The sequence below is a fragment of the Symphalangus syndactylus genome, chromosome X (assembly GCF_028878055.3).
Source record: "Symphalangus syndactylus isolate Jambi chromosome X, NHGRI_mSymSyn1-v2.1_pri, whole genome shotgun sequence".
NCBI classification, from domain to species: domain Eukaryota; kingdom Metazoa; phylum Chordata; class Mammalia; order Primates; family Hylobatidae; genus Symphalangus; species Symphalangus syndactylus.
Genome location: NC_072447.2, coordinates 80,800,607 through 80,825,767, shown reverse-complemented (window position 1 = coordinate 80,825,767; position 25,161 = coordinate 80,800,607). Strand labels below are relative to the sequence as shown.

Genomic DNA, 25,161 nt, shown 5'->3' with positions numbered 1-25,161 from the left:
GATACACAGAAAGGGAAGGAAGCTGTTAACCCAGCACAGCAGCACACCTCACATATTTATGTCTCAGAGATTAAATGGAAAGAAATGATCAATCACAACCTTTAACGCTCAGTTTTCACAAACACCATCAAGTCTATCAAATTTCTGGATTTACAGCAAAATGTGCCCCCTAAAAAAAGTGTACATTCTTCAGTTTCTCCTATACTTTTTTTTTTTGCCTATCTTTCAAAACTGAGCACTGGGTATTTTTAACATACGCCATGTCATATGTACAGTTTAACTATGTTTCAGGAATAAACAAAATCCACGATATTTTAGTAACTCATAGTGTATTTATAGAATGAAAAGTTCTCTATCAAAATACACTTTTCACTGGGAAAAATAAATAAAATAGACAAATGGATCTAAACAAAGTAAACATTAACTTTGGTAGATTTCAGTGTAGTTCATAACAAGCATATTTGCCCTTATTCCCCCAGAGCTGCTCAACTACCAAGAATTTTTAAAATATTTTTAACTGAAATTTTATTATGTTGACATTTGTTTCTCATTCCACATCATCTTCAGCCAAGCTGTGAGTACTTACGATTCTCTGACTAATTGTTGGGAGCTTAGACAGAAGCATCTGGAACACTGGTGGTGGAAGAGTTTGCTGTAAGACCTGCAGAAACTGCTGTGGCTGTCCACACACAGCAATTGCATTTGTCAGATGGTCTACACCCTTCTCATATTCACCTTGAGCTAGTAACTCTTCACCAAGCTGTATTTCTTCAAAGAAGAACTTCTTAACAGCTTCAGCGTCTTTAAGGTTAGGTAGCTTGGAAAGCCCAGCTCTCTCCTTGGCAAGCTTCTGTTTCTTTCTTTGTTCTCGAAATCTGTTCTTGAAGTTGGGGTCACTTTGTCTTTTGTGGTCGAAGTAGATGCAGTACCCAATAAAAAGGGCCCTGCATGCACCGGCGGTGATGGCGCTGTTCCGACCCACCATCTTCTCTACAACACTAAGCGTGGACAGTGGCGGCAGGGACCATGAAGGAGCGGTGGGCCATGAACCCTCAGAGCAGTCGGCACAGCTCACACCTGACGTCCATGGGCCAGGAACCTAGTTAGCTCTTCTTGTTGAATTGATCCCTTTACCAACGTGTAATGGCCTTCTTTGTCTCTTTTGATCTTTGTTGGTTTAAAGTCTGTTTTATCAGAGACTAGGATTGCCAACCCTGCTTTTTTTTGCTTTCCATTTGCTTGGTAGATCTTCCTTCATCCCTTTATTTTGAGCCTATGTGTGTCTCTGCACATGAGATGGGTCTCCTGAATACAGCACACCAATGCATCTTGACTCTTTATCCAATTTGCCAGTCTGTGTCTTTTAATTGGTGTGTATAGCCCATTTAAAGTTCATATGGAACCAAAACAAAGAGCCTGCATAGCCAAGACATTCCTAAGCAAAAAGAACAAAGCGGGAGGCATCGTGCTACCTGACTTCAAACTATACTACAAGGCTACAGTAACCAAAACTGCATGGTACTGGTACCAAAATAGATATATAGACCAATCGAACAGAACAGAAGCCTCAGAAATAACATCACACATCTACAACCATCTGATCTTTGACAAACCTGACAAAAACAAGAAATGGAGAAAGAATTCCCTATTTAATAAATGGTGCTAGGAAAACTGGCTAGCCATATGTAGAAAGCTGAAACTGGATCCCTTCCTTACACCTTATACAAAAATTAACTCAAGATGGATTAAACATTTAAATGTTAAGACCTAAAGCCATAAAAACCCTGGAAGAAAACCCAGGAAATACCATTCAGGACATAGGCATGGGCAAGGACTTCATGACTAAAACACAAAAATGGCAACAAAAGCCAAAATCGACAAATGGGATCTAATTAAACTGAAAAGCTTCTGCACAGCAAAAGAAACTACCATCAGAGTGAACAGGCAACCTACAGAATAGGAGAAAATTTTTGCAGCCTACCCATCTGACACAGGGCTAATATCCGAATCTACAAAGAACTCAAACAAATTTACAAGAAAAAACAAACAACCCTATCAAAAAGTGGTCAAATGATATGAACAGACACTTCTCAAAAGAAGACATTTATGCAGCCAACAGACATATGAAAAAATGTTCATCATCACTGGCCATCAGAGAAATGCAAATCAAAACCACAATGTGATACCATCTAACACCAGTTAGAATGGTGATCATCAAAAAGTCAGAAACAATAGATGCTGGAGAGGATGTGGAGAAATAGGAATGCTTTTACACTATTGGTGGGAGTGTAAATTAGAAGACAGTGTGACAATTCCTTAAGGATCTGTTACTAGAAATACCATTTGACCCAGTGATCCCATTACTGGGTATATACCCAAAGATTAATAAATCATGCTACTATAAAGAAACATGCACATGTATGTTTATTGTGGCACTATTCCCAATAGCAAGGTCTTGGAACCAACACACATGTCCATCAATGATAGACTGGATTAAGAAATTGTGGCACATATACACCATGGAATACTATGCAGCCATAAAAAAGGATGAGTTCATGTCTTTTGCAGAGACATGGATGAAGGTGGAAATTATCATTCTCAGCAAACTATCACAAGGACAGAAAACAAAACACCACATGTTCTCACTTATAGGTGGGGGTTGAACAATGAGAACACATGGACACAGGGCAGGGAACATCACACCTTGGGGCCTGTCAGGGGGTGGGGGCCTGGGGGGAGGGATAGCATTAGGAGAAATACCTAATGTAAATGGCAATTTGATGGGTCCAGCAAACCAACATGGCACATGTATACCTGTGTAAAAAACCTGCACATTCTGCACATGTACCATAGAACTTAAAGAATAATTTTTTAAAAAAGTAAACATGAAAAAGAGCCCCAGATTAGTCAGTGAAAAAAAAGATAACGTGTTGTATAATTTTATTTATAAGAAATACCCACAAAGGCAAAACTATAAGACAAAAAGTGAATTAGTGGTACCTATAGCATAAGTAAGAAGTGCAACAGTAATTATTCATGAAAGATAATATTGAGATGATGAAAGTGTTCTAAAACTGATTCATGGTTTTAATTGTACAACTTGGTAAATTTAATTTAGTCTCAGTTTTATTCATTTCTGCTCTCATCTTTGTTATTTTTTTCCTACAAATTTTGAGTTTGGTTTGTTCTTGCTTTTCTAGTTCTTTCAGATGCATTATCAGGCTATCTCCTAGTATTGCTTTTATTGTATTCCATAGGTTTTGGTGTGCTGCATTTCCATTGTCATTTGTATCAAGAAATTTTAAAATTTTCTTCTTAATTTCTTTATTGACCTATTGGTCATTCAGGAGCATGTTGTTTAATTTCCATACATTTGTATAGTTTCCAAAGCTCCACTTGTTATTGATTTCTAGTTTTATTTCCTTGTGATCAGAAAAATATACTTGCTATGATTTGGACTTTTAAAAAATTTGATGTGACTGGTTTTGTGGCCTAACATATGGTACATCCTGGAGGTTGTTTCATGTGTGGTTAAAAAGAATGTGAATTCTGCAGCTATTGGATGTAATATTCTGTAAATATCTATTACATTAATTTGGTCTATAGTGCAGATTAAGTCCAATGTTTGTTGATTATCCATCTGGGTGATAGGTCCATTACTGAAACTGAGGTGTTGAAGTGTCCTGCTATTATCGTATTGCAATATATCTCTCCCTTTAGATATATTAATATTTGCTTATATGTTTGGGTGCTACAATATTTGTCACATATATGTTTACAATTGTTATATCCTCTTGCTGAATTGACCTCTTTATCATTATATAAGATAATGAACTTCTTTTTCTGTTTTTGCAGTTTTTGACTTAAAATCTGTTTTATCTGTTATAAATATAGCTATTCTTGCTCTTTTATGGTTTATATTTGCATAAAATATCTCTTTCTATCCCTTCATTTTAAGTCTATGTTTGTCTTTATAGATTAAGTAAAATGAGTTTCTTGCAGGCAGCATACCATTGAGTCTGGATTGTTATCCATTCAGAAACTATGTTTTTTATTTGAAAAAATTTAAATTTCAATGTTTAATGTTATTATTGATAAGTAAAGACTTACTATTGTCATTACTTGTCTGGAGTTGGGAGAAAGGTGATGCAGGCACTCCCTTGGTTGCCACAGCTTGTGTCATGCTGGGTCACATCCCAAGTCTACAGCCTCTAAGACCAGTTGCAGAACCACATTTAGGCTTGCCCAAGGATCTCAGTCACTAGTTACCTGGTTGCCACTGAAATTTATTTGAGGCCCAAGGCCACTGTAGTTAGCCAGTCATAAAGTGAGCCAGGACTTTAATTCCTCCCACTAGGGCAGTAGATTCATCTCTGGCCCAGGACTGGTCTAAATGCTCTCTCCAGGAGAACCTGTGGAAATTTGTCTGGTGTTGTGTTCCACCGTGACACTATGAGATAGGGCAGCACTGATTTCCAATGCAAAGTCCCACACTCACTTTGCTCTCCCTCCCTAGAGTGTACAGATTCTCTCTCTGGGCTGCACTGCCTGGGATTGGGATGGGGGTGTAAGCAACACAAGACTGTTCTTCTTTCCCTCTTCAATGTATCTTTTCTTTTTATTATGCTAAAACCAGAAACTCTGATATCTCATTTGATTATTTACTTCTTATGAAGGTATTTTATGCATGGAAAGTTGTTCAGTTTAATGTTCCCATGGGAGGAATGATTACTGGAGAGTTCTCTTTAGCCATCTTGCTCTGCCTCCAATAGGTAAATATAATTTTAAAAATCATTCACGCACTTGAAAAGGGTGCATTACATGATACACAAAATAAGCCCAAGTAGAATTATTTTAAAAACAAATAAAACTGACATGAACTTCATTGTACGAGCCTTTTTGTGTATTTACATAAGTAGTTCATTGCTGAATCCGAGGGGAGGCATGTGTTTAGATTTAGTAGATAATACCAAACAATTTTTAAAGTTTTTATACCAGTTTACACTCCCGTTAGTAATATCTAAGAGTCCAAATTGCTCTACATCTTTGCCAAAATTTGGAATTGTTAGACATTTTAATTTTAGCCACTGATAATTTTCTTTATATGTTAATCATTTATTTGTTTTGCATCTATATATGTGTTTTGTGTATATATATTTCACCCATTTTGCTTAGGTCTCATTTTACTTATGATATTATTTACATTTTTGCTTGTTGGTTTTGGATTTTTTAAATTTATTTACTCATTTGCTAAAAATGTATTGAACATCTATTTTTTACCAAGCATATACTGATAGGACCTTTTTATTTTTTTGAGACAGGTCTCACTGTCACTCAGGCTAGAGTGCAGTGGCACAATCATGCCTCGCTGCAATCTTGGCATACTGGTCTCAAACAATCTTCCTACCTAAGTCTCCCCAGTAGCTGGGACCACAGGTGTGTACCAACATGCCTGGCTATTTTTTATTTTTTATTTTTTTGTATAGATGGGGTCTCACTATGTTTCCCAGGCTGACTTCAAACTCCTGGGCTCAAGTGACCCTCTCACATTGGCCCCCCATAGTGCTGGAATCATGGGTGTGAGCCACTGCATCTGGCCCATTTCTTTTTTTAAAAAAATTTTGTTGATTCATAATAATCGTAAATATCTATGGGATACATGTAATATTTTGATACATGCACAAAATGTGTATTGGTCAAATCAGGGTAATTAGGACATCCATCACCTGATAAATAATAAGTATTTATCATTTCTTTGTGTTGGGAACATTCAAAAATCTTTTATAGCAATATTGAAATATACAATAAATTATTATGAACTATAGTCACCCTACTGTGCTGTTGAACACTAGAACTAATTCCTTCTATCTAACTGTATTTTGGTACCCATTAACTAACATTTCCATCCACTCTACCCTTCCCAGTCTGATAATCACTATTCTACTCGCTACATGCATGAGATGAGTTTTTTAGTTCCCACATATTAGTGAGAACATGTGATATTCATCTTACTGGGCCTGGCTTATTTCACTTAACATAACGTTCTGCAGTTCCATCCATGTTGTTGCAAATGACAGAATTTCATTCCTTTTATAGCTGAATAATATTCCTTTGTGTGTATATGTCATATTTTCTTTATCTTTTCTTTTATTGGTGGACATGGGTTGATTCCATATCTTGGGGTCTTGTTAATAGTGCTGCAATACACATGAGAATGCAGAGATCTTTTCAATATACAGATTTTCTTTCTTTCGGACATGTAACCAGCAGTAGGATTGCTGGACCATATGGTAGTTCTATTTTAAGCTTTTTGAGAAATGTTCATGCTGTTTTCCATAGTGGCTATACTAATTTACATTCCCTTCAACAGTGTATATGAGTTTCCTTTTCTTTGCATCTTTACCAGCATTTGTTATTTATTTTTTGATAATAGTTATTTTAACTGGGATGAGATTATATCTCATTGTGGTTTGGATTTGCATTTCCCTGATGGCTAGAAATATTGAGCATTTTTTTCATATACCCTAGCCATTCATTGATGTATCTTCTTTTGACAAATGTGTATTCATATTTTTTACTATTTTTTAATCAAATTACTTTTTTTTTTCTATTGAGTTGTTTGAGTTTCTTATATATTCTGTTTATTAATCCCTTGTCAGATGGATATTTTGAAAATATTTTTCCCACTCCGTAAGTTGTCTCTTTACCCTATTGTTTGTTTTCTTTGCTGTGCAGAAGCTTTTTAGCTTAATGTGTTTCCCATTTGTCTACTTTTGCTTTTGTTGCCTGTGCTTTCAAGGGCTTAAAAAGAAATATTTGCTCAGATCAATGTCCTAAAGCATCTTCCCAGTTTTGTCTAGTAGTTTCATAGTTTCAGGTCTTACATTTAAGTCTTTAGTTCATTTTTATTTGATTTCTGTATATGGTGAGAGATAGGGGTCCAGTCTTATTCTTTCTCATACAAATATCCAGCTTTCCCAGCATCATTTATTGAAGAGTCTGTCCTTTCCCTAATGTTTTTGGTGCCTTTGTTGCAAATGAGTTGGCTGTAAATGTGTGGGTTTATTTCTGGGTTCTCTATTCTGTTCCATTGGTTTGTTGCGTCTGTATTTATGACAGTACCATGCAGCTTTGTAGTACATTTTGTCATCAGGTAGTGTGATGTCTCCAGCTTTGTCCGTTTTGCTCAGGATCACTTTGGCTATTTGGGATCTTTTGTAGTTTCAAAAAAGTTTTGGGATATTGTTTTCTGTTTCTGTGAAGAATGTCATTGGTATTTTGATAGAGATTGCATTGAATATGTACATTTCTTTGGGTAGTATAAACATTTTAACAATATTGATTCTTCTAATCCATAAGCATAGGATATCTTTCCATTTTGGGGTTCTCTTCATCTCTTTCATTAGTGTTTTTATAGTTTTTATTGCATAGATCTTTCACTTCTTTGGTTAAATTTATTCCTAGATGTATTATTTTCTTGTAGCTATTGTAAATGGGATTGTTTTCTTGATTTTTTCAAATTGTCTGCTGCTGGTGTACAGAAATGCTACTAATTTATGTATGTTGATTTTGCTTCATGCAAACTTACTTAATTTGTTTGTTCTAACAGTTTTTTTGTGGATTCTTTAGATTTTTCTAAATATAAGATCATGTCTTCTTTGAACAAGGATATAAACTAGCAACTTCCTTTCCAATATGTACGTCCTTTATTTTTTTCTCTTGCAAAATTGCTCTGGGTAGGACTTCCAGTACTATATTGAATATGGTTTTTAAAATATTTTTCTCTACACTTTATATTATGATAAAATGTACATAACATAATATTTATCATTTTACCTATTTTTAAGTCTACATTTCAGGAGCATTAAGCACAATTACACTGCTGTGAACCATCATCACCATATATCTCCAGAATATTTTCTTTTTCTAGAACTGAAACTCCATACACATTGAACAATAACTTCCTTTCCTCCTTACCCTAAGCCTCTGAAAACCATGTTTCTACTTTCTGTCTCTGTGAATTTGACTGCTCTAGATACCTAATTTAAGTAGAATCATACAATATTTGTTCTTTTGTATCTGGCATTTTCACTTAATGTTTTCAAGGTTCGACCTTGTATGTGTCAAAATTGCATTCCTTTTAAAGGTTAAAAGCCATTTCATTATATATAAATATATTTAATATATTATACATATATGTTATACATATTATATATAATGAAAAATGTGGTGTATATACATATATATTACATTTTATTTATCCATTCATCCATCAATGGGCATTTGGGCTGTTTCTAACTTTTGCTTATTGTGAATAATGCTACTATGAACAGGGATATACAAGTACTTGTTTGAGACCCTGCTTTCAACTTTTTGGATATATACCCAGAAGTGGAATTGCTGAATTATGTGATAATTCTATGTTTAATGTTTTGAGGAACTGCCATAGTGTTTTCCATTATGGCTGTACCATTTTACAATTCTCAGCAATGCACAAAGGTTTCAATTTTCCATGTCTTCATCAGCACTTATTTTCTGTGTGTGTGTGTGTGTGTGTGTGTTTTCTAAGGATAGCTACCCTAATGAATGTAGTATGTAACTGTGGTTTTGACTTGCATTTCCCTAATTAGTGATGTTGAGCATTTTTGATGTCATTACTGGCCACTTGTTTCTCTTCTTTGTAGAAATCTTTATTCAAGTCCTTTGTCCATTTTTGAATTGGTGTGTTTGCCTTTTCTTGGTTATTGATTTGTAGAAGTACTTTATCTATTTTAGATAGTAATCTCTTATTATCATATATATGATTTGCAAATATTTTCTCCAAAAAATTGCCTCTTAAAGCTGTCGATAGCATTTTTTGATGCACAAAAAATTCTAATTTTCAAAAAGTCCAATTTATCTATGTTTACTTTTGTTGTCTATGCCTTTGCAGTCATATCTTTTTTGTTTTATGTAACAAAACAGAGCATTTCCCTTGTGGTTTCTGTGAATGCCTGTATGACTCTGAGGACTCTTCATTCTTAAAAGCAGATGAAAATACTTTCTCTTTGTCCTTTCTAATAGATCAACTGCATAATATATTTAAATAACAATACATTTTATTTTAAATAATGTATCGCATTTTGGAGAGTGCATAAAAATATTGGAATATACTAATAAGAGGGAAAGGTCATAAAAAAGTTTATTCCAATTTTATTTTTCAAAACCTCCAGCCTAAACACAAACATATATATAAGCAAATTAGAAAGAAAAGGACCAAAATGTCCACATTGGTGCTCTATGGGCTGTGAGGCTTCTAGTGATTTCTATGGTACTCTAAAAATTATCTCATTTTCCAAATTTTCTAAAATGAGCATAAATAGTATTTATTATCAGAAAACTACAAGGAATATTGCAATGACAGAAATAGAAAAGAGAAGCTTAGAATGGATGGGACTCATAACTATGGAATCACCAGGCTGAGATATGAGTCTCAAAAGTTAATTTTGTAAATACTGTAATGATACGTAGTACCCTGGAATAAAATAAGTAAAAAGAAAAATTTATCTATAAACTGACAGAATTTAGAAATAAATACAACAATATGTAAACAGTTTTAATATCTGTGATAGTAACAAATTATTCTTTAAATCTGGAAAATAGTAGTCACTTAAAATTTTAAAAAATTGTTCAATTAATAAATGATCCAAATTAGAAATATGAACAAAATAAACCTCACCAATGATTACTATAGAGAGGAAATTTTAAGTACTGCAAAGCTTTCCATCCTATGAATACCTTATCAAATAGTTTAACCATTTCTTTAATGCTGAGATTTACATTATTTCCAATTAACTCAAAAGCATCAAGCAAATGTTATGATTTCTAAGAATAAATATAACTTTCCATTTTGGCTTTTGTATATATGTATATTTCTAACGGCTGTTAAAGCCAGCATTAAGAAGGAGAAGTAGAAAGTCAGTAATGGGACTGGGGTTATTTATAAGCCAGGCAACTGGTTAATTGTGTTTAATTGTCTGGAGTGTTTACTTGTCACGTAGTTGTATACACCATACTGGTTTTTCATCACAGGCCCTCATTCGCCCCCACTGCCATCGGACTTCCTCCTCCTCCCCTCACAGGAAATGTTTCGAGAATTTTTCAACCTAAAATCATATAGCTTGTGAAAAATACCAACAAACATAATATAGAATATTTAAATAACTGACACACCACCTAAAGACCATCAGTGCTAATTCCTGGTGTTTTTAATCTTTGAAGTGTTTGTTTATCAGCTCTTCCATCATCCACCTCTCCCCTCCCCAGGTCCCCGATCTAAAATCAAAGAGATTGATTTAGGATGGCTGGGTGCCTTGTCCTCTCTCATTGTTCGACATTTTAGTTACGTTTTCTCTGAGCTCTCTGGAAAGCATAAAAGTATAATATCGGTTAAAAGTTGGATGAATGAACTAATGAACGCAATGGGATTCCAGAAAACTCTGCGGGAGATGGGCTAGAGGACGAGGAGGAGGTGGATGAATCAGCCATATTAGAGAGCATGGGAAGGTGAGCAGAGTTGAACACTTGATAGATCTGATAATTTACTGGCTCTGGGTTTGTCAGTCACTACATTGCAGCAAATGAGATTAGAGCATAGTTGTGGGAGGGAAGGAGGTGACGCAGCAATCTATTTGCACCTAGAAATTTTAGGCAAGTGACAGCTGCGTAATCATACTGCGGCACCGTTTTTTTTTCTTGCAGCAGTAGCTGCTTGCGGAGAAGGTCTGCCCACTGCAGCTCTCTGCAGTCTCCGGCTCTCTCCTGCAGGATCGGTCAACGCAGCCGTCGCCGCCCTCTGCACCCAGCCCAGGCCGCCACTGCTTCAGTCCGGTTCTCAAAGCCTCAGCACCATCTTTTATCCCCGAGCAACCTGGATCGTCGTTACCTCAGTCTGGACGCCACTGCTAGGTCCGACCACCGCCGCTTCTGATATTTCGGTGAGTCTTTTCCTGCGGAGGTTTGGTCTCCCGATCTCTGTGGTAGCCACCTTAGGCGTGTACGGTCCTTTGAAAAATGGCCGAGTCAGAGAACCACAAGGAGCTGTCAGAATCCAGTCAAGAAGAGGCTGGTAATCAGATAATGGTGGAAGGGCCCGGGGAACATCTGGAGCGCGGTGAAGATGCCGCTGCTGGGCTTGGAGACGATGGGAAGTGCGGTGAAGAAGCCGCCGCTGGGCTCGGGGAAGAAGGGGAAAAGGGTGAAGATACTGCTGCTGGGTCCGGGGAAGATGGGAAAAAAGGTGGAGATACTAATGAGGACTCAGACGTAGACCGTCCAAAAGGACTTATCGGTTATGTTTTAGATACAGACTTTGTTGAAAGTCTGCCCGTGAAAGTTAAGTACCGTGTGTTAGCCCTTAAAAAGCTTCAAACTAGAGCGGCCAATTTAGAATCCAAATTCCTGAGGGAATTTCATGACATTGAAAGAAAGTTTGCTGAAATGTACCAACCCTTACTGGAAAAAAGACGTCAGATCATCAATGCAATCTATGAACCTACAGAAGAGGAATGTGAATATAAATCAGACTGTGAGGACTATGATGATGAGGAAATGTGTGACGAAGAGATGTATGGTAATGAGGAGGGTATGGTACATGAGTATGTGGATGAGGACGATGGTTATGAGGACTATTATTATGATTATGCTGTTGAGGAGGAGGAGGAGGAGGAGGAGGACACTGAGGCTACTGGAGAAGAGAATAAAGAGGAGGATCCTAAGGGAATTCCTGATTTTTGGCTGACTGTTTTAAAAAACGTTGATACACTCACTCCTTTGATTAAGAAATATGATGAGCCTATTCTGAAGCTCCTGACAGATATTAAAGTTAAGCTTTCAGATCCTGGCGAGCCCCTCAGTTTCACACTAGAATTTCACTTCAAACCCAATGAATATTTCAAAAATGAGTTGTTGACAAAGACCTACGTGCTGAAGTCAAAGCTAGCATATTATGATCCCCATCCCTATAGGGGAACTGCGATTGAGTATTCCACAGGCTGTGAGATAGATTGGAATGAAGGAAAGAATGTCACTTTGAAAACCATCAAGAAGAAACAGAAACATCGGATCTGGGGAACAATCCGAACTGTAACTGAAGATTTTCCCAAGGATTCATTTTTCAATTTTTTCTCTCCTCATGGAATCACGTCAAATGGAAGGGATGGAAATGATGATTTTTTACTTGGTCACAATTTACGTACTTACATAATTCCAAGATCAGTATTATTTTTCTCAGGTGATGCACTTGAATCTCAGCAGGAGGGGGTAGTTAGAGAAGTTAATGATGCAATTTATGACAAAATTATTTATGATAATTGGATGGCTGCAATTGAGGAAGTTAAAGCTTGTTGCAAAAACCTTGAGGCATTAGTAGAAGACATTGATCGTTAGAGCAGAGTATACATGGCCCTGAAATTAACTACCCTAGATATAGTTACTCAAGGTGTAAGAAGTCTTGTGTTCTGTATTTTTCTTGTAGTGTCAGTTAAAACATATGTTTCAAAAATATAAGAAAAGTTCAAAAACTAATTAATTTGACCTTGCGTTTTAGTAGTAGAATGTTTTCAAGAAATGTACACTGTGGTAAATGATTTGAAACACTAGTATAGTGTTGTGTAGCTTAATCCTTCTGAAGTCTTTTTGTCATGTAGCTATCAATCTGTGGCTATGAAACTATCAGAAATTCTAAGTGAGATCAATATTGGTTTGGAAAAAAAATCTTGGGATGCAACCCAAGGGTTTTTGCTGTTGTTGTTTTTCTTTTCCTATTTTTGTTTACTTAGTCCTTTAGCTAGTGGATTTAATTTTGTTGTGCCTGCTTCATTTTGCAATAACAATGCAGTAGAATTTAAAACTTGGATGCTTAAGAGGCCTGCATATAGATAAGAATTTCAGGCAAAACTACACTTATTGTTAATAACAGCTTGTTCATAGGCTCTTGTATTTTATGTAACTGTGATAAATAATGAAACTTAGTTATATTGAGGTTATTATTTATCAGTGAAGTGTTAGTCATAGTATTTTCGAAAGTTTGCACATATTGTTCTGTGTAATTGTGTAAGCCATAATTACAGTGTTTAATTCTCTTTTCCTATTAAATCATTCATTGAAAGTGATCACTTTACCATTTTGAAAAGATATTTCATGTTCTTTCACTGCAAAATAAAATGAATAAAAATTTCAGAGTGTCTCATGTTTAAAAATTGATGTATTTCTTGTTATAAAAGTAATATGTTCATTGGGGGACATTTGGGCAATACTGAAAAAATTCATTAATTAAACACAAAATCCAAAACCCACCTACCCCAAAATAAGCACTATTAATGTTTTGATTTATTTTCTACAATTATATTTGTATATGTTTATACACACATGCAGATTTACTAAGACTATACTAAAATGTGCAAAGAAAGTATATCTTTCTTAGTGTTTATAATTGATCTGTTCATAATCTCGAGTCTACCTTCACTACACAAGGTTGCAGGGAAACAAAACTCTCAATTCTAATCAATCCAGTAATCTCAGTGCTATTTAATAATTTAAGCACCCTTTAGAAATAACAGGTTCCTGTGTGTTCATTTGTATTTCATAGTTCTTACCTACCCTTCCACAATGTCATCTGGATATATATGGGATTACACTACTAATTGTGGCTGGGGTGGGAGTGCAGTGCCCTGATTCAGGAAAATGGGATGTGGTTGATCGGACCCTTGTCCTAGAGCTGACTTTGCCTTTCTTGCATGTGGAAACAGAGGCTGTGGTTCTCCCTTTGGCAGCCTCTGAAAAGGTCACATTCATACCTCTAGTACAAGAGAGAACTTCTTGGTCCCCTCCATGCCACGTGGGAACTGAGAGTGACTAGAAAATGCTAACTCTGTCTCGTTATTGCTGCTTATCCACTCTTCCATCCCAGGTGGTTGGATGGATGTGATCTTGCGCAAGTATAAACCAAAAGTGAAGCAGAAGTTCTGTCTGTGACTTATTCTTCCGCTATTAAACATGCCTCCTTCAGATCTTGACCCAGACAGGTAAGTTTATGGCAGTGCCAACTTTCCATATTTCTGTTTCATACCTCTCTACAATCAACTGAGGAGGAAATTATGAGCTTTTTCTTTCCTTTTCCTGTCTGGACAGGACTCTCCTCTAATGTTAAATCTTTCTCCCAAAGTTAGGGTAGATGTTCCCTGCTTTTCCCTGTGGTTGCAATAGTTGAAAGGATATGGGGAAACAGACAACTTACTGTTATAAAGAAATCTAAATCAGGAGATAATTTCAATGTATGCCTGGTAAGTATAGACTTATTTTAACACTTTTCAACACCATTGATCTTGACCTCTGTGAAATTATTGACTCTCCCCAGTCCCCTGTCACACACAGAGATTGGGCCCCTTTTAATTGTGTCTACTGTTGTTCTGCATTAAAAAGTCAGGGACATGGGTGTATCACTACTGGTATTTCACAGAGGAGGCTCAGACATTTTGCAGTTTCTCCTATACCTTTCTCTTACCTTCATTAGATAGAATAGTAAAGATGCTTCTGGGTTTGCTCTGAGGGCAAGCCAGACCCCTTTGCTCTAACTCTCATGTCAGTGGCCTCCAGCCAAAGGCAAGGATATACCTATAGGTGAAGAAGTTGGGTTTATTCTTCACTGCAGTGAGAGAGAACATGCTTCAGGGAACCATGGAATGTATCACTAAGTGGGTGTTAGAAAAAACACTGGGTTGTAAGATTTGATGGTGGGTCCAAGGAAAAGAAGGTTTACTCTAGATCGGATGCTGGCAGAAAATGCGGGCAATTTTATTAATGGTAGTTCAATAAATCTATAGGGAGGGGAGACTAGAACAAGGATAGCCTGGGCAGAGTTGAGGAGGTGTTGGCATGTCGTGGGTGGCACAGTGGCCTTGTTTTTGTCTCTGTTTAGACAAAAATAAGTGTTCTTGCTTTGTCTCATTTTATCATAGTCCCAGAGTTACCCTATGGTTGGTATTCTATGAAATAGTTTATGTCCAATTGGAGAATAGCCTGGCCTAGCTGTGAGTTCCAGGCTAGCTTCCTAAGGTCAGGAACTGTTCTTTATTTTTCTTTCTCTTTTGCCTCTTCTTAGGGATACAATTTGAGGCTCTCATCCCTCCCACAGCTTGTTGTGGGAGGGAGGGTCATTCAATTGGTTTTAGACTAGTGTAAAGACACTTTAGGCTTTGAGGGTAGGCCACCAGCTTCAGTCCACATAGCATACAGTTCTGTACTAGGGTTAAGAACATATGTGTGACAAAAAAATCAAGTTTTACCTTAGTTCTCTTCATATTTGTCTTAAAAAATTAATCATTATATGGTCCTGGAGGCGTCATAAAGGTGGCTGTTGGGCCTTTTTAGAATTTTGATATTCCTAGGGAATATACTGAAATACAAATACACAATAAAATTCCATTTTGGGATACATGGTAACTTATAGTTCAGAATGACTAATCATTCTGAACTGCCTGGATTCAAATCTCAATTCTGCAACTTGTTAGTTGAGTGACTTTGTGCAAGTTACTTTATGTATCCCTGTTTTCATACCTGTCAAAATGTAATAACTGTGCATCTACCTCATAAAATTATTATGAAGAATTAATTAGTTTATGTCCTTAGAAATATGCTTGGCACATAAATGCTATATAGAGATATATATTTTGTTATTTTTATAACTAAGTTTGTATCTATAAAATACTCAAAATGGGTATAGAGTAAAGGTACAGTAAATTCTTTTTTGGGGAAGGGGACAGGTCTCACTCTGTCACCCACACTGGAGTGCAGTGGTGTGATCATGGCTCACTACAGCCTCGACCTCCCAGGCCCAAGCAATCCTTGCACCTCAGCCTCCTGAGTAGCTGGGACCACAGGCACACACCATTTGGAAGTCTGATGTGTATAAATACATGTCTGTACATGTATACAAGAAGTGGTGCATATAAAGTGAATATTACTGGTTCTGACACCTACTGAGCACTTTCATGTCACTACTAGTGTAGGTATATTTGGAAGAAAAAGTACATAATGTGTTAACTATCTAGTAGTAGTTCACTGCCTCTGTAATATAGAGATCCTGTTAATTTAAACCTTATGCAAAAGATTCTGTACCCCAATTTGAATGTATCACTTGGCCATGAGAAAAAAGCTATCCTACCAGTTTTACTTGATTAGTGCTGAAATAAAAATTTCACAAAGCGACTTGACAAAAATGGTAAAGGTAACTGTACATTTCTATTAAATTTTGTATTCCACACTTAACTCACTAGTAGGCTCTTTTTTTTTTTTATGGAGTTTCACTATTGTTGCCCAAGCTGTAGTGCAAATGGCACGATCTCGGCTCACTGCAACCTCCGCCTCCCAGGTTTAAGTGATTCTCCTGCCTCAGCCTACTGAGTAGCTGGAATTACAAGCATGCGCTGCCACCATGCCCCACTAATTTTTGTATTTTTAGTAGAGACAGGGTTTCACCATGTTGGCCAGGCCGGTCTTGAACTCCTGAACGCAGGTGATCTGCCCGCCTCGGCCTCCCAAAGTGCTGGGATTACAGGCATGAGCTATCATGCCCAGCCGGCTCTCTCTCACACACACACACACACACACACAGACATGCACACACACACACAGACACACAGGACAATATGATCCAGAGTGAGAGAAGTTCATAGAGAGATTCTCAACAGGTGGAATCAATATCAGTGGTGCTTTGTCACTTAATATTTCTCCATCAGTTTTCGAGGTGAAGAGAGGTAATAAAAAGTGATATTTTGTATGTGTGTGCATGCTCGCATCTGTGCATGTATGTGCATATTTCACTGAGGAATGTACTGGCAATAAGTAGTAATAATATTTAGATAATAATCTTTGTTGTCCAAAATATCACCTAGAATTTGTCAGGAATCCTATGGATAAGGGAAGACTGAATGATTTGTAATGAGTTCTCTTCTCCACTATGACGATGCAATTTTTATTTTATAGCTTAGAGGAATGGAAAAGCTTTTCCTTGCCAAGACTCATGTCATCCAATTCAAAGCATTTACATTTCATGTTCAAGCATTAAACTTGCATACTTTTACTATAACATGGTGTTTGTAGAACATTTCAGCGTTATGTTCTTAGTAGAGTGAGTTTGGACAGGGGTGCTTATCTCCATTCTTCAGATGAGAAATCTGAGATGTAGGCATTGTAACTTGCCAATATCATCCAACTAGTAAAGGAGAACTCAGCTCTGATCTTACTGCTTGTGCTCTTTTCACCATACTATGCTGCCTTCTGTGAAACTGAATGATGCTGCTAGTTTGCTTAATATTTAAAAATCCCTCTGTGATTATTAAAACTGCCCAAGGCCAGGTGCGGTGGCTCACACCTGTAATCCCAGCACTTTGGGAGGCCGAGAAGGGTGGATCACCTGAGGTCGGGAGTTCGAGACCAGCTTGACCAACATGAAGAAACTCCATCTCTACTAAAAATACAAAAATTAGCGGGGCATGGTGGCGCATGCCTGTAGTCCCAGCTACTCGGGAGGCTGAGCCAGGAAAATCACTTGAAACCGGGAGGCGGAGGTTGCAGTGAGCCGAGATTGTGCCATTGCACTCCTGCCTGGGCAACAAGAGTGAAACTCCATCTCAAAAAAAGAAAAAAAAAAACTGCCCAAAACTAGCACAGGAATGGATATTAACTTATACTCCTTTGTCAGGTTTATTATCTCATAGACTTAGAACTTTTAACAGCCTAGCTGAAGCTTTTTAATAAAACATCCCAATACAGCTTTAAAATATGAAAACCTTACAGGAATTAATTAAATCTTATTTTATCTAAAACATTCTATAATGTAGACTTTGCTAATGTGGCCTATTTTTTCTCACATAATCATAGATTTAATTTAAATTATTTGCCTTTTTAAAATGTCAATTTTTTTCTGGATGATTGTCTCTCTGTGAAACTTGTATATTATGTGACCTGGAACAAACTAATAAATCCCATTTTTCAGCAGTTTCCTCATCTGTACAAGGGAGATAACTAGTAGTGCCTACATATATGACATATATATGTATATATATGTGTGTATATATATATATAATATGATTCTTTTGATGATTTGTTGTAATAATGACTGTCAAGCACTTAGCACAATGCCTGGTACTTAGTAATCCCTAAAACACTATGTGATTGGGACTGTAATTACCGTAATCACTTCTTAGGATTGTTATGAGGATAAAATTGTAATATGATGTGATACATAGTAGGAACTTAATAAATTACAGCTACTCTTTTATAGGTTTATACCTCTGAAGTGATCACAAACAGAAAGGAATATGAGATGATTGTCACTTTATGTTTTTTAATTTTTTATTGGAATAATTATAGACTCAGCAGGAGATGAAAAAATAGAACATAGAATCCCATTAGCTTTGTAGGTTTATGCTTTCTGACAAATTTTGAAAATGTTCAGCCTTTTTTTCATCAAATTATATTTGCTATTCAACTTTCTTTTTGTAACTCTGATGACATAAATGTTAGATCTTTTGTTATTGTCACAGCTCTTATGATTCTTTTCATTTTTTTCAGTCTGTTTTCCTTTGTTGTTCAATTAGGACAATCTATTTATCCATTTTCAAGTTCACTGATTCTGTCCTGCCATCTACATTTTCCTGTGGAACAAATCCAGTGAGATTTTTGTGTTAGTTATTTTATTTTTTTCAGTTTTGTAATTTTCATTTGGTTTATTTTTACAACTTCTATTTCTTTGCTGAGATGTTATATTATTCATATGTTTCAAGAGTGTTCATAATCGCTTGTTGAAGCATCTAATGATGTCTGCTTTAACATCCTTGTCAGATAATTCAACAGCTGAGTCATCTTGGTGTTGGCATCTGTTGATTGTCTTTGCTCATTCAAGATGTGGTTTTCTGATATTTCATATGATTAGTTATATTCATTATATCCTGGACATTTTGAGTATTGTTATGAGACACTGGGTCCCATTTAAATTTTATATTTTAGCAAGAAGTCACTCAGTTTAGGTTTAGTGTCTCTGTATTGGTTTACTTGTTTTTGATGACCTTGATGATTTTAAAGAGAAGTAGTTAGGCCCTTTGTAGAATGTCCCTCAATTCAGATTTGTCTAATGTTTGTCTCATAGAGCAGGTTTATGTGTTTTAGGAAGATTACAGAGATGACATGTCTTCTGCATCATGTCATATTGAGGGAAAATCTTATCAATATGACATAACTAATTATGTTAACTCTAATCACCTAATTGAGGTCATGTTTGCCAGTTCTCTCCACTGTAAAGTTACATTCATCCCCACCTCCACTTTCCATAATGTTACTCTTTAGGAGCCTGTTACCAAATGTAGTCTACACTTAAGGGGTAAGGATTTGTGCTACATCTCCTAGAAGTGTGTTCACATAAATTAGTTGGAATTATTATTTACAGAAAATTGTCTCTTTTTCACTATTTATTTAAAAAATTTTTTAAATATCAGGATGGACACATGGATATGTATTTTATGATTTGAGTTATTTCTTTTTTACACAAAGTATTTCAGCTTTGGCCATTGGTGGGAGCTCTTTTAGCTTTTTTCTTGTGTCCTTAGGTATATCCTTATTTGTGTGTGTGTGTGTGTGTCTGTGTGTGTGTGTCTGTGTCTGTGTGTGTGTATGTGTTACCCACATTTTTACTTTCTGGCATTACAAGATGCTTCAGGTTCATCTTCTGTATTTTCTATCCAAGTCCTAGAATCAACCATTTCCTCAATGAGCCCTTGTTCCTTTTATTGGAGAATGGAATCAGAAACCAACTACTATTTATTACTCTTAGACAATAATTATAAAATATGTAATAATATTTAATTATTTAAGGATGAGTTATAGTTAATTATACAAACCATAATTTCCTTATCTATTAATCAATGAATGGACATTTGGGTTTTCTCCCCATCTTTTACCTATTGTGAATAATGCTGCTACAATCATGGGTGTACAACTATCTGTTTGAGCTCTGCTTTGAAATTTTGGGGCATATATCCAGCAGTGGAATTTTGAATCATATAATAATTATTTTTAACTTTTTGAGGAACTGCTGTACTGTTTTCTACTCTGAGGCTGCACCATTTCACATTTCCATCAGTAAATTACAAGGCTTCCCATTTCTTTATATCCTTGCCAACACATGCCCTTTTCTGCTTTTAGTGGCCGTTGTAATGGTTATAAAGTTGTCTTTCATTGTAGTTTTTGTTCAGTTTTTCAGACTTATTAGTGATGCTGAGAATGTTTTCATGTGCTTCTTGCTAATTTGTGTATCGTCTTTGGAGAAGTGTCTGTTCAAGTCCTTTGCCTCTTTCTATTTTAGAATTTTTTTTCTTGTTGATGATGAATTGTAGGAATTCTTGGTTATGTTCTGAATACTAATTCCTTATCACATATATGGTTTCAAATACACTCATACCTGGAAGATATTGTGGGTTCAGTTTCAGACCACTGCAGTAAAGCAAGTAATACAATTTATTTTTTGGTTTCCCAGTGAATATGAATTATGCTTATTACCATAATCTATTAAATGCGCAATAACATATGTATAAAAAACAATGTACATACCTCAATTAAAAATACTTTACTGCTAAAACATGCTAACAATCATCTGAGCCTTCAGCGAGTTATAATCTTTTGGTGGTGAAAGGTGTTACCTTGATGTTGATGGCTGCTGACTGATCAAGGCAGTGATTTCCAAAGGTTGGGGTGCCTGTGGCAATATCTTAAAATAAGACAATGGTGAAGTTTGCTCCATCAAATGACATTTCCTTTCATGAAAGATTTTTCCATAGTATGTCGTGATATTTGATAGCATTTTACCCTCAGAACTTCTTTCAGAATTGGAGTCAATTCTCTTCAACCCTGCTGCTGCTTTATCAACTAAATTTATGTAACATTCTAAATCCTTTGTTGTCATTTCCACAGTTTTCACAGTGTCTTCAGCAGGAGTAGATTCCATCTCAGAAGCCACATTTTTTTTTTTCACCCATCAGAAGCCACTCCTCATTCATTCAAGTTTTTATCACGCAATTTCAGCAATTCAGACACATCTTCAGGGTCCACTTCTAATTCTAGTTCTCTTTTGACTTTCCTCACATCTGCAGTGACTTTCTCCATTAAAATCTTGAACCCCTCAAAGTTATTCATGAGGACTGGAATTACTTTCTTCCAAACTCCTGTTAGTGTTGATATTTTGACCTCCTCCCGTGAATCACACATTTTCTTAATGGTAAATGCTTTCCAAATGGCGTCTAGAGTGATGAATCCTTTCCAGAAGGCTTTCAGTGTACTTCTCCCAAATACATTAGCAGAATCACCATCTGATAGGATTTGGCTGTGTCCCCACCCAAATCTCATTTTGAATTATAGCTCCCATAATTCCCACGTGCTGTGGGAGGGGTCTAGTGGGAGATAATTGAATCATGGGGGCAGTTTCCCACATGCTGTTCTCATGGTAATAAATAAGTCTCACAAGATCTGATGGTTTTATAAGGGGTTTCCCTTTTCACTTGGTTCTCATTCTCTCTCGTCTGCCACCATGTAAGAAGTGCCTTTCACTTTCTGCCATGATTGTGCAGCCTCCCCAGCCACATGGAACTGTGAGTCCATTAAACCTCTTTTTCTTTATACCAGTATCAGGTATGTCATTATCAGCAGTGTGAAAATGGACTAATACGGTAAATTAGTACTGGTAGAGTGGGGTGCTGCTGGAAAGATACCCTAAAATGTGGAAGTGACTTCGGAACTGGGTAATAGGCAGAGGTTGGAACAGTTTGGAGAGCTCAGAAGAAGACAGAAAGATGTGGGAAAGTCTAGAACTTCCTAGACGATTGTTGAATGGCTTTAACAAAAATGCTGATAATGATATGAACAGTGAAATCCAGGCTGAGGTGGTCTCAGATGGAGATGAGGAACTTGTTGGGAACTGGAGTAAAGGTGACTCTTGCTCTGTTTTAGCAAAGAGACTGAGAGCATTTTGCCCCTGCTCTAGAGATTTGTGGAACTTTGAACTTGAGGGAGATGATTTAGGGTATCTGGCAGAAAAAAATTTCTAAGCAGCAAAGCACTCAAGATGTGACTTGGGTGCTGTTAAAAGCATTCAGTTTTAAAAGGGAAACGGAACATAAAAGTTCAGAAAATTTGCAGCCTGACAATGTGATAGAAAAGAAAATCCCATTTTCTGAGGAGAAATTCATGCTGGCTGCAAAAATTTGCATAAATAACAAGGAGCCAACTGTTAATCACCTAAACAATAGGAGAAATGTCTCCAGAGCATGTCAGAAACCTTTGTGGCAGCCCCTTCCATCACAGGCCTGGAGGCATAGGAGGAAAAAATGGTTTCTTGGGATGGGCCCAGGGACCCCTGCTCTGTACAACCTAGGGACTTGGTTCCCTGTGTCCCAGCTGTTCTAGCCATGGCTAAAAGAGGCCAAGGTACAGCTCAGGCCATGGCTTCACAGGGTGCAAGCCCCAAGTCTTAGCAACTTCCATGTGGTGTTGAGCCTGCGGGTGCATAGAAGTCAAGAATTGAGGTTTGGGAACCTCTGCCTTGATTTCGCAGGATGTATGGAAATACCTGGATGTCCCAGCAGAGGTGCTTTAGGGGCAGAGACCTCATAGAGAATCTCTGCTAGGGCAATGCAGAAGGGAAATGGGTGCAAGCCCCCACACAGAGTCCCCACTGGGGCACTGCCTAGTGGAGCTGTGAGAAGAAAGCCCCCCATCCTCCAGACCCCAGAATGGTAGATCTACCAAAAGTTTTCACCGTGCACTTGGAAAAGCCACAGACACTTAATGCCAGCCCATTAAAGCAGCTTGAAGGGGGGCTGTACCCTGCAAAGCCACAGGGATGGAGCTGCTCAAGACCATGGGAACCCAACTCTTGCATCAGCATGACCTGGATGTGAAACATGGAGTCAAAAGAGACCATTTTGGAACTTTAATGTTGAATGACTGCCCTATTGGATATTGGACTTGCATGGTGCCTGTAGCCCTTTTGTTTTGGACAATTTCTCCTATTTGGATCAGGTGTATCTATACAATGCTTGTATCTTCATTGTATCTAGGAAGTAACTAACTTGCTTTGGTTTTACAGGCTCATAGGTGGAAGGGACATCTCTTGTCTCAGATGAGACTTTGGACTGTGGACTTTTGAGTTAATCTTGAAATGAGTTAAGACTTTAGGAGACTGTTGGGAAGGCATAATTGGTTTTAAAATGTGAGGACATGAGATTTGGACAGGGCCAGGGGTGGAATGATATGGTTTCCCTCTGTCCCCATCCAAATCCCATCTTGATTTGTAGCTCCCATAATTCCCCCATGTTGTGGGAGGGATGCGGTGGGAGATAATTGAATTATGGCAACATTTTCCCCCATACTGTTCTCATGGTAATGAATAAGTCTCATGAGATCTGATGGTTTCATAAGGGGTTTTCTTTTTCACTTGGTTCACATTCTCTCTTTTGACTGCCACCATGTAAAGCATGCCTTTCACCTTCAACCATGATTGTGAGAACACATGGAACCATGAGTCCATTAAACCTCTTTTACTTTATAAATTACTCAGTCTTGGGTATGTCCTTATCAACAGTGTGAAAATGGGCTAATACACTATGGTAGTTTTGTTTTATATAATGTATTTCTTAAATAATAAGACTTGAAAGTCAAAATTACTTCTTGATCCATGGGCTGTAGAATGGTGTTGTGTTAGCAGGCTTGAAAACATTACTCTCCTGGCATATGTCAATCAGAGTTCTTGAGTCACCAGGTACATTGTCAATAAGTAATAATATTTTCAAAGTAATCTTTTTCTCTGAGAAGTAGGGCTCTACAATGGGCTTAAAATATTCAGTATACCATGTTGTAAACAAATGTGCTGTCATCCAGGCTTTGTTGTTGCATTTAGTCCACACAGGCAGACTAGATTTACTATAATTCTTAAAGGCCCTAGGATTTTCAGGATGGTGAATGAGCATTGGTTTTAACCTAAAGCCACCAGCTGCATTAGCTCTTAACAAGAGGGTGAACCTGTTTTTTTGAAGCTTTGAAGCCAGGCATTGAATTCTTCCTAACTATGAAAGTTCTAGATGGCATCTTCTTCAAATATAAGGCTGTTTTATCTACATAGAAAATCTGTAGCTTAACCATCTTCATCAGTATCTTAGCTAGATCTTCTGGGTAACATGCAGCATCTTCTACATCAGCACTTGCTGCTTCACTTTGCACTTCATGTTGTTTCTTTCCTTAAACCTCATGAACCAAGCTCTGCTAGATTCCAACTTTTCTTCTGTGGCTTTCTTACCTCTGTCAGCTTCATAGAATTGAGGAGAGTTAGGGCCTTGCTCTGGATGAGGCTTTGGGTTAAAGGAATATTATGACTCATTTTATCTTCCATCCAGATTACTAAGCTTTCTCTATATTAACAATAATAATGTTTATTATTATTATTATTATTCATGTTAGCTTGTGTGAAGTTCACTGAAGTAGCACTTTTAATTTCCTTCAAGAACTTTGTCTTTGCATTCACAACTTGACTGTTTGGCACAAGATGCTGAGCTTTGTCCTCTCTCAGCTTTAGAGATGCCATTCTCACCAAGGTTAATCATTTCTAGCTATTGATTTAAGTGAAAGATGCACCGCTTTCTTTCACCTGTACAGCTAGAGGCCATTGTAGGGTTATTAACTGACCTAATTTCAATATTGTCATGTCACCTGAAATAGGCAGGCCTTAGGAAAGGGAGAAAATTGAAGGACTAGCCAGTTGGTGGGGCAGTCAGAGCGCCCACAATATTTATTGATTAAGTTTGTGGTGCTCAAAACAATTACAACAGTAACATCAAAGAGCACTGATTACAGCTTATCGTAACAGATATAATGGTAATTATATTACTATTATATTAATCGTATTATTGAAAATGTTTGAAATGTTATGAGAATTACTGAAATGTGCCACAAAGACACAAAATGAGCACATTCTACTGGAAATATAGAACCAATTGGCTTTCTTGCTGCAGGGTTGCTACAAACTTTTAATCTGTAAAAATCTCAATATCTGCAGAGCTCAATAAAGCAAAGTAAAATAAA

General features: G+C 36.9%; 2 protein-coding genes across 2 annotated transcripts; one reads left to right on the top strand and one right to left on the bottom strand.

Annotated features, from left to right (window-relative positions):
- Nucleotides 1-312: 312 nt before the first annotated feature.
- On the bottom strand, nucleotides 313-1,069 carry LOC129476125 (mitochondrial import receptor subunit TOM20 homolog). Its single transcript, XM_055268746.2, has one exon. It carries the CDS (start codon nucleotides 983-985, stop codon nucleotides 548-550), a length of 438 nt encoding a protein of 145 aa, XP_055124721.1. The 5' UTR covers nucleotides 986-1,069; the 3' UTR covers nucleotides 313-547.
- Nucleotides 1,070-10,609: 9,540 nt separating this feature from the next.
- NAP1L2 (nucleosome assembly protein 1 like 2) lies at nucleotides 10,610-13,218 on the top strand. The gene has a single exon (XM_055268574.2). The coding sequence runs from the start codon at nucleotides 11,053-11,055 to the stop codon at nucleotides 12,424-12,426; it is 1,374 nt and encodes a 457-aa protein (XP_055124549.1). The 5' UTR covers nucleotides 10,610-11,052; the 3' UTR covers nucleotides 12,427-13,218.
- Nucleotides 13,219-25,161: the final 11,943 nt, after the last annotated feature.

Excerpts from the sequence above, each read along its gene's own strand:
- LOC129476125 (XM_055268746.2), bottom strand. The coding sequence starts at position 985 with ATGGTGGGTCGGAACAGCGCCATCACCGCCGGTGCATGCAGGGCCCTT.
- NAP1L2 (XM_055268574.2), top strand. The coding sequence starts at position 11,053 with ATGGCCGAGTCAGAGAACCACAAGGAGCTGTCAGAATCCAGTCAAGAA.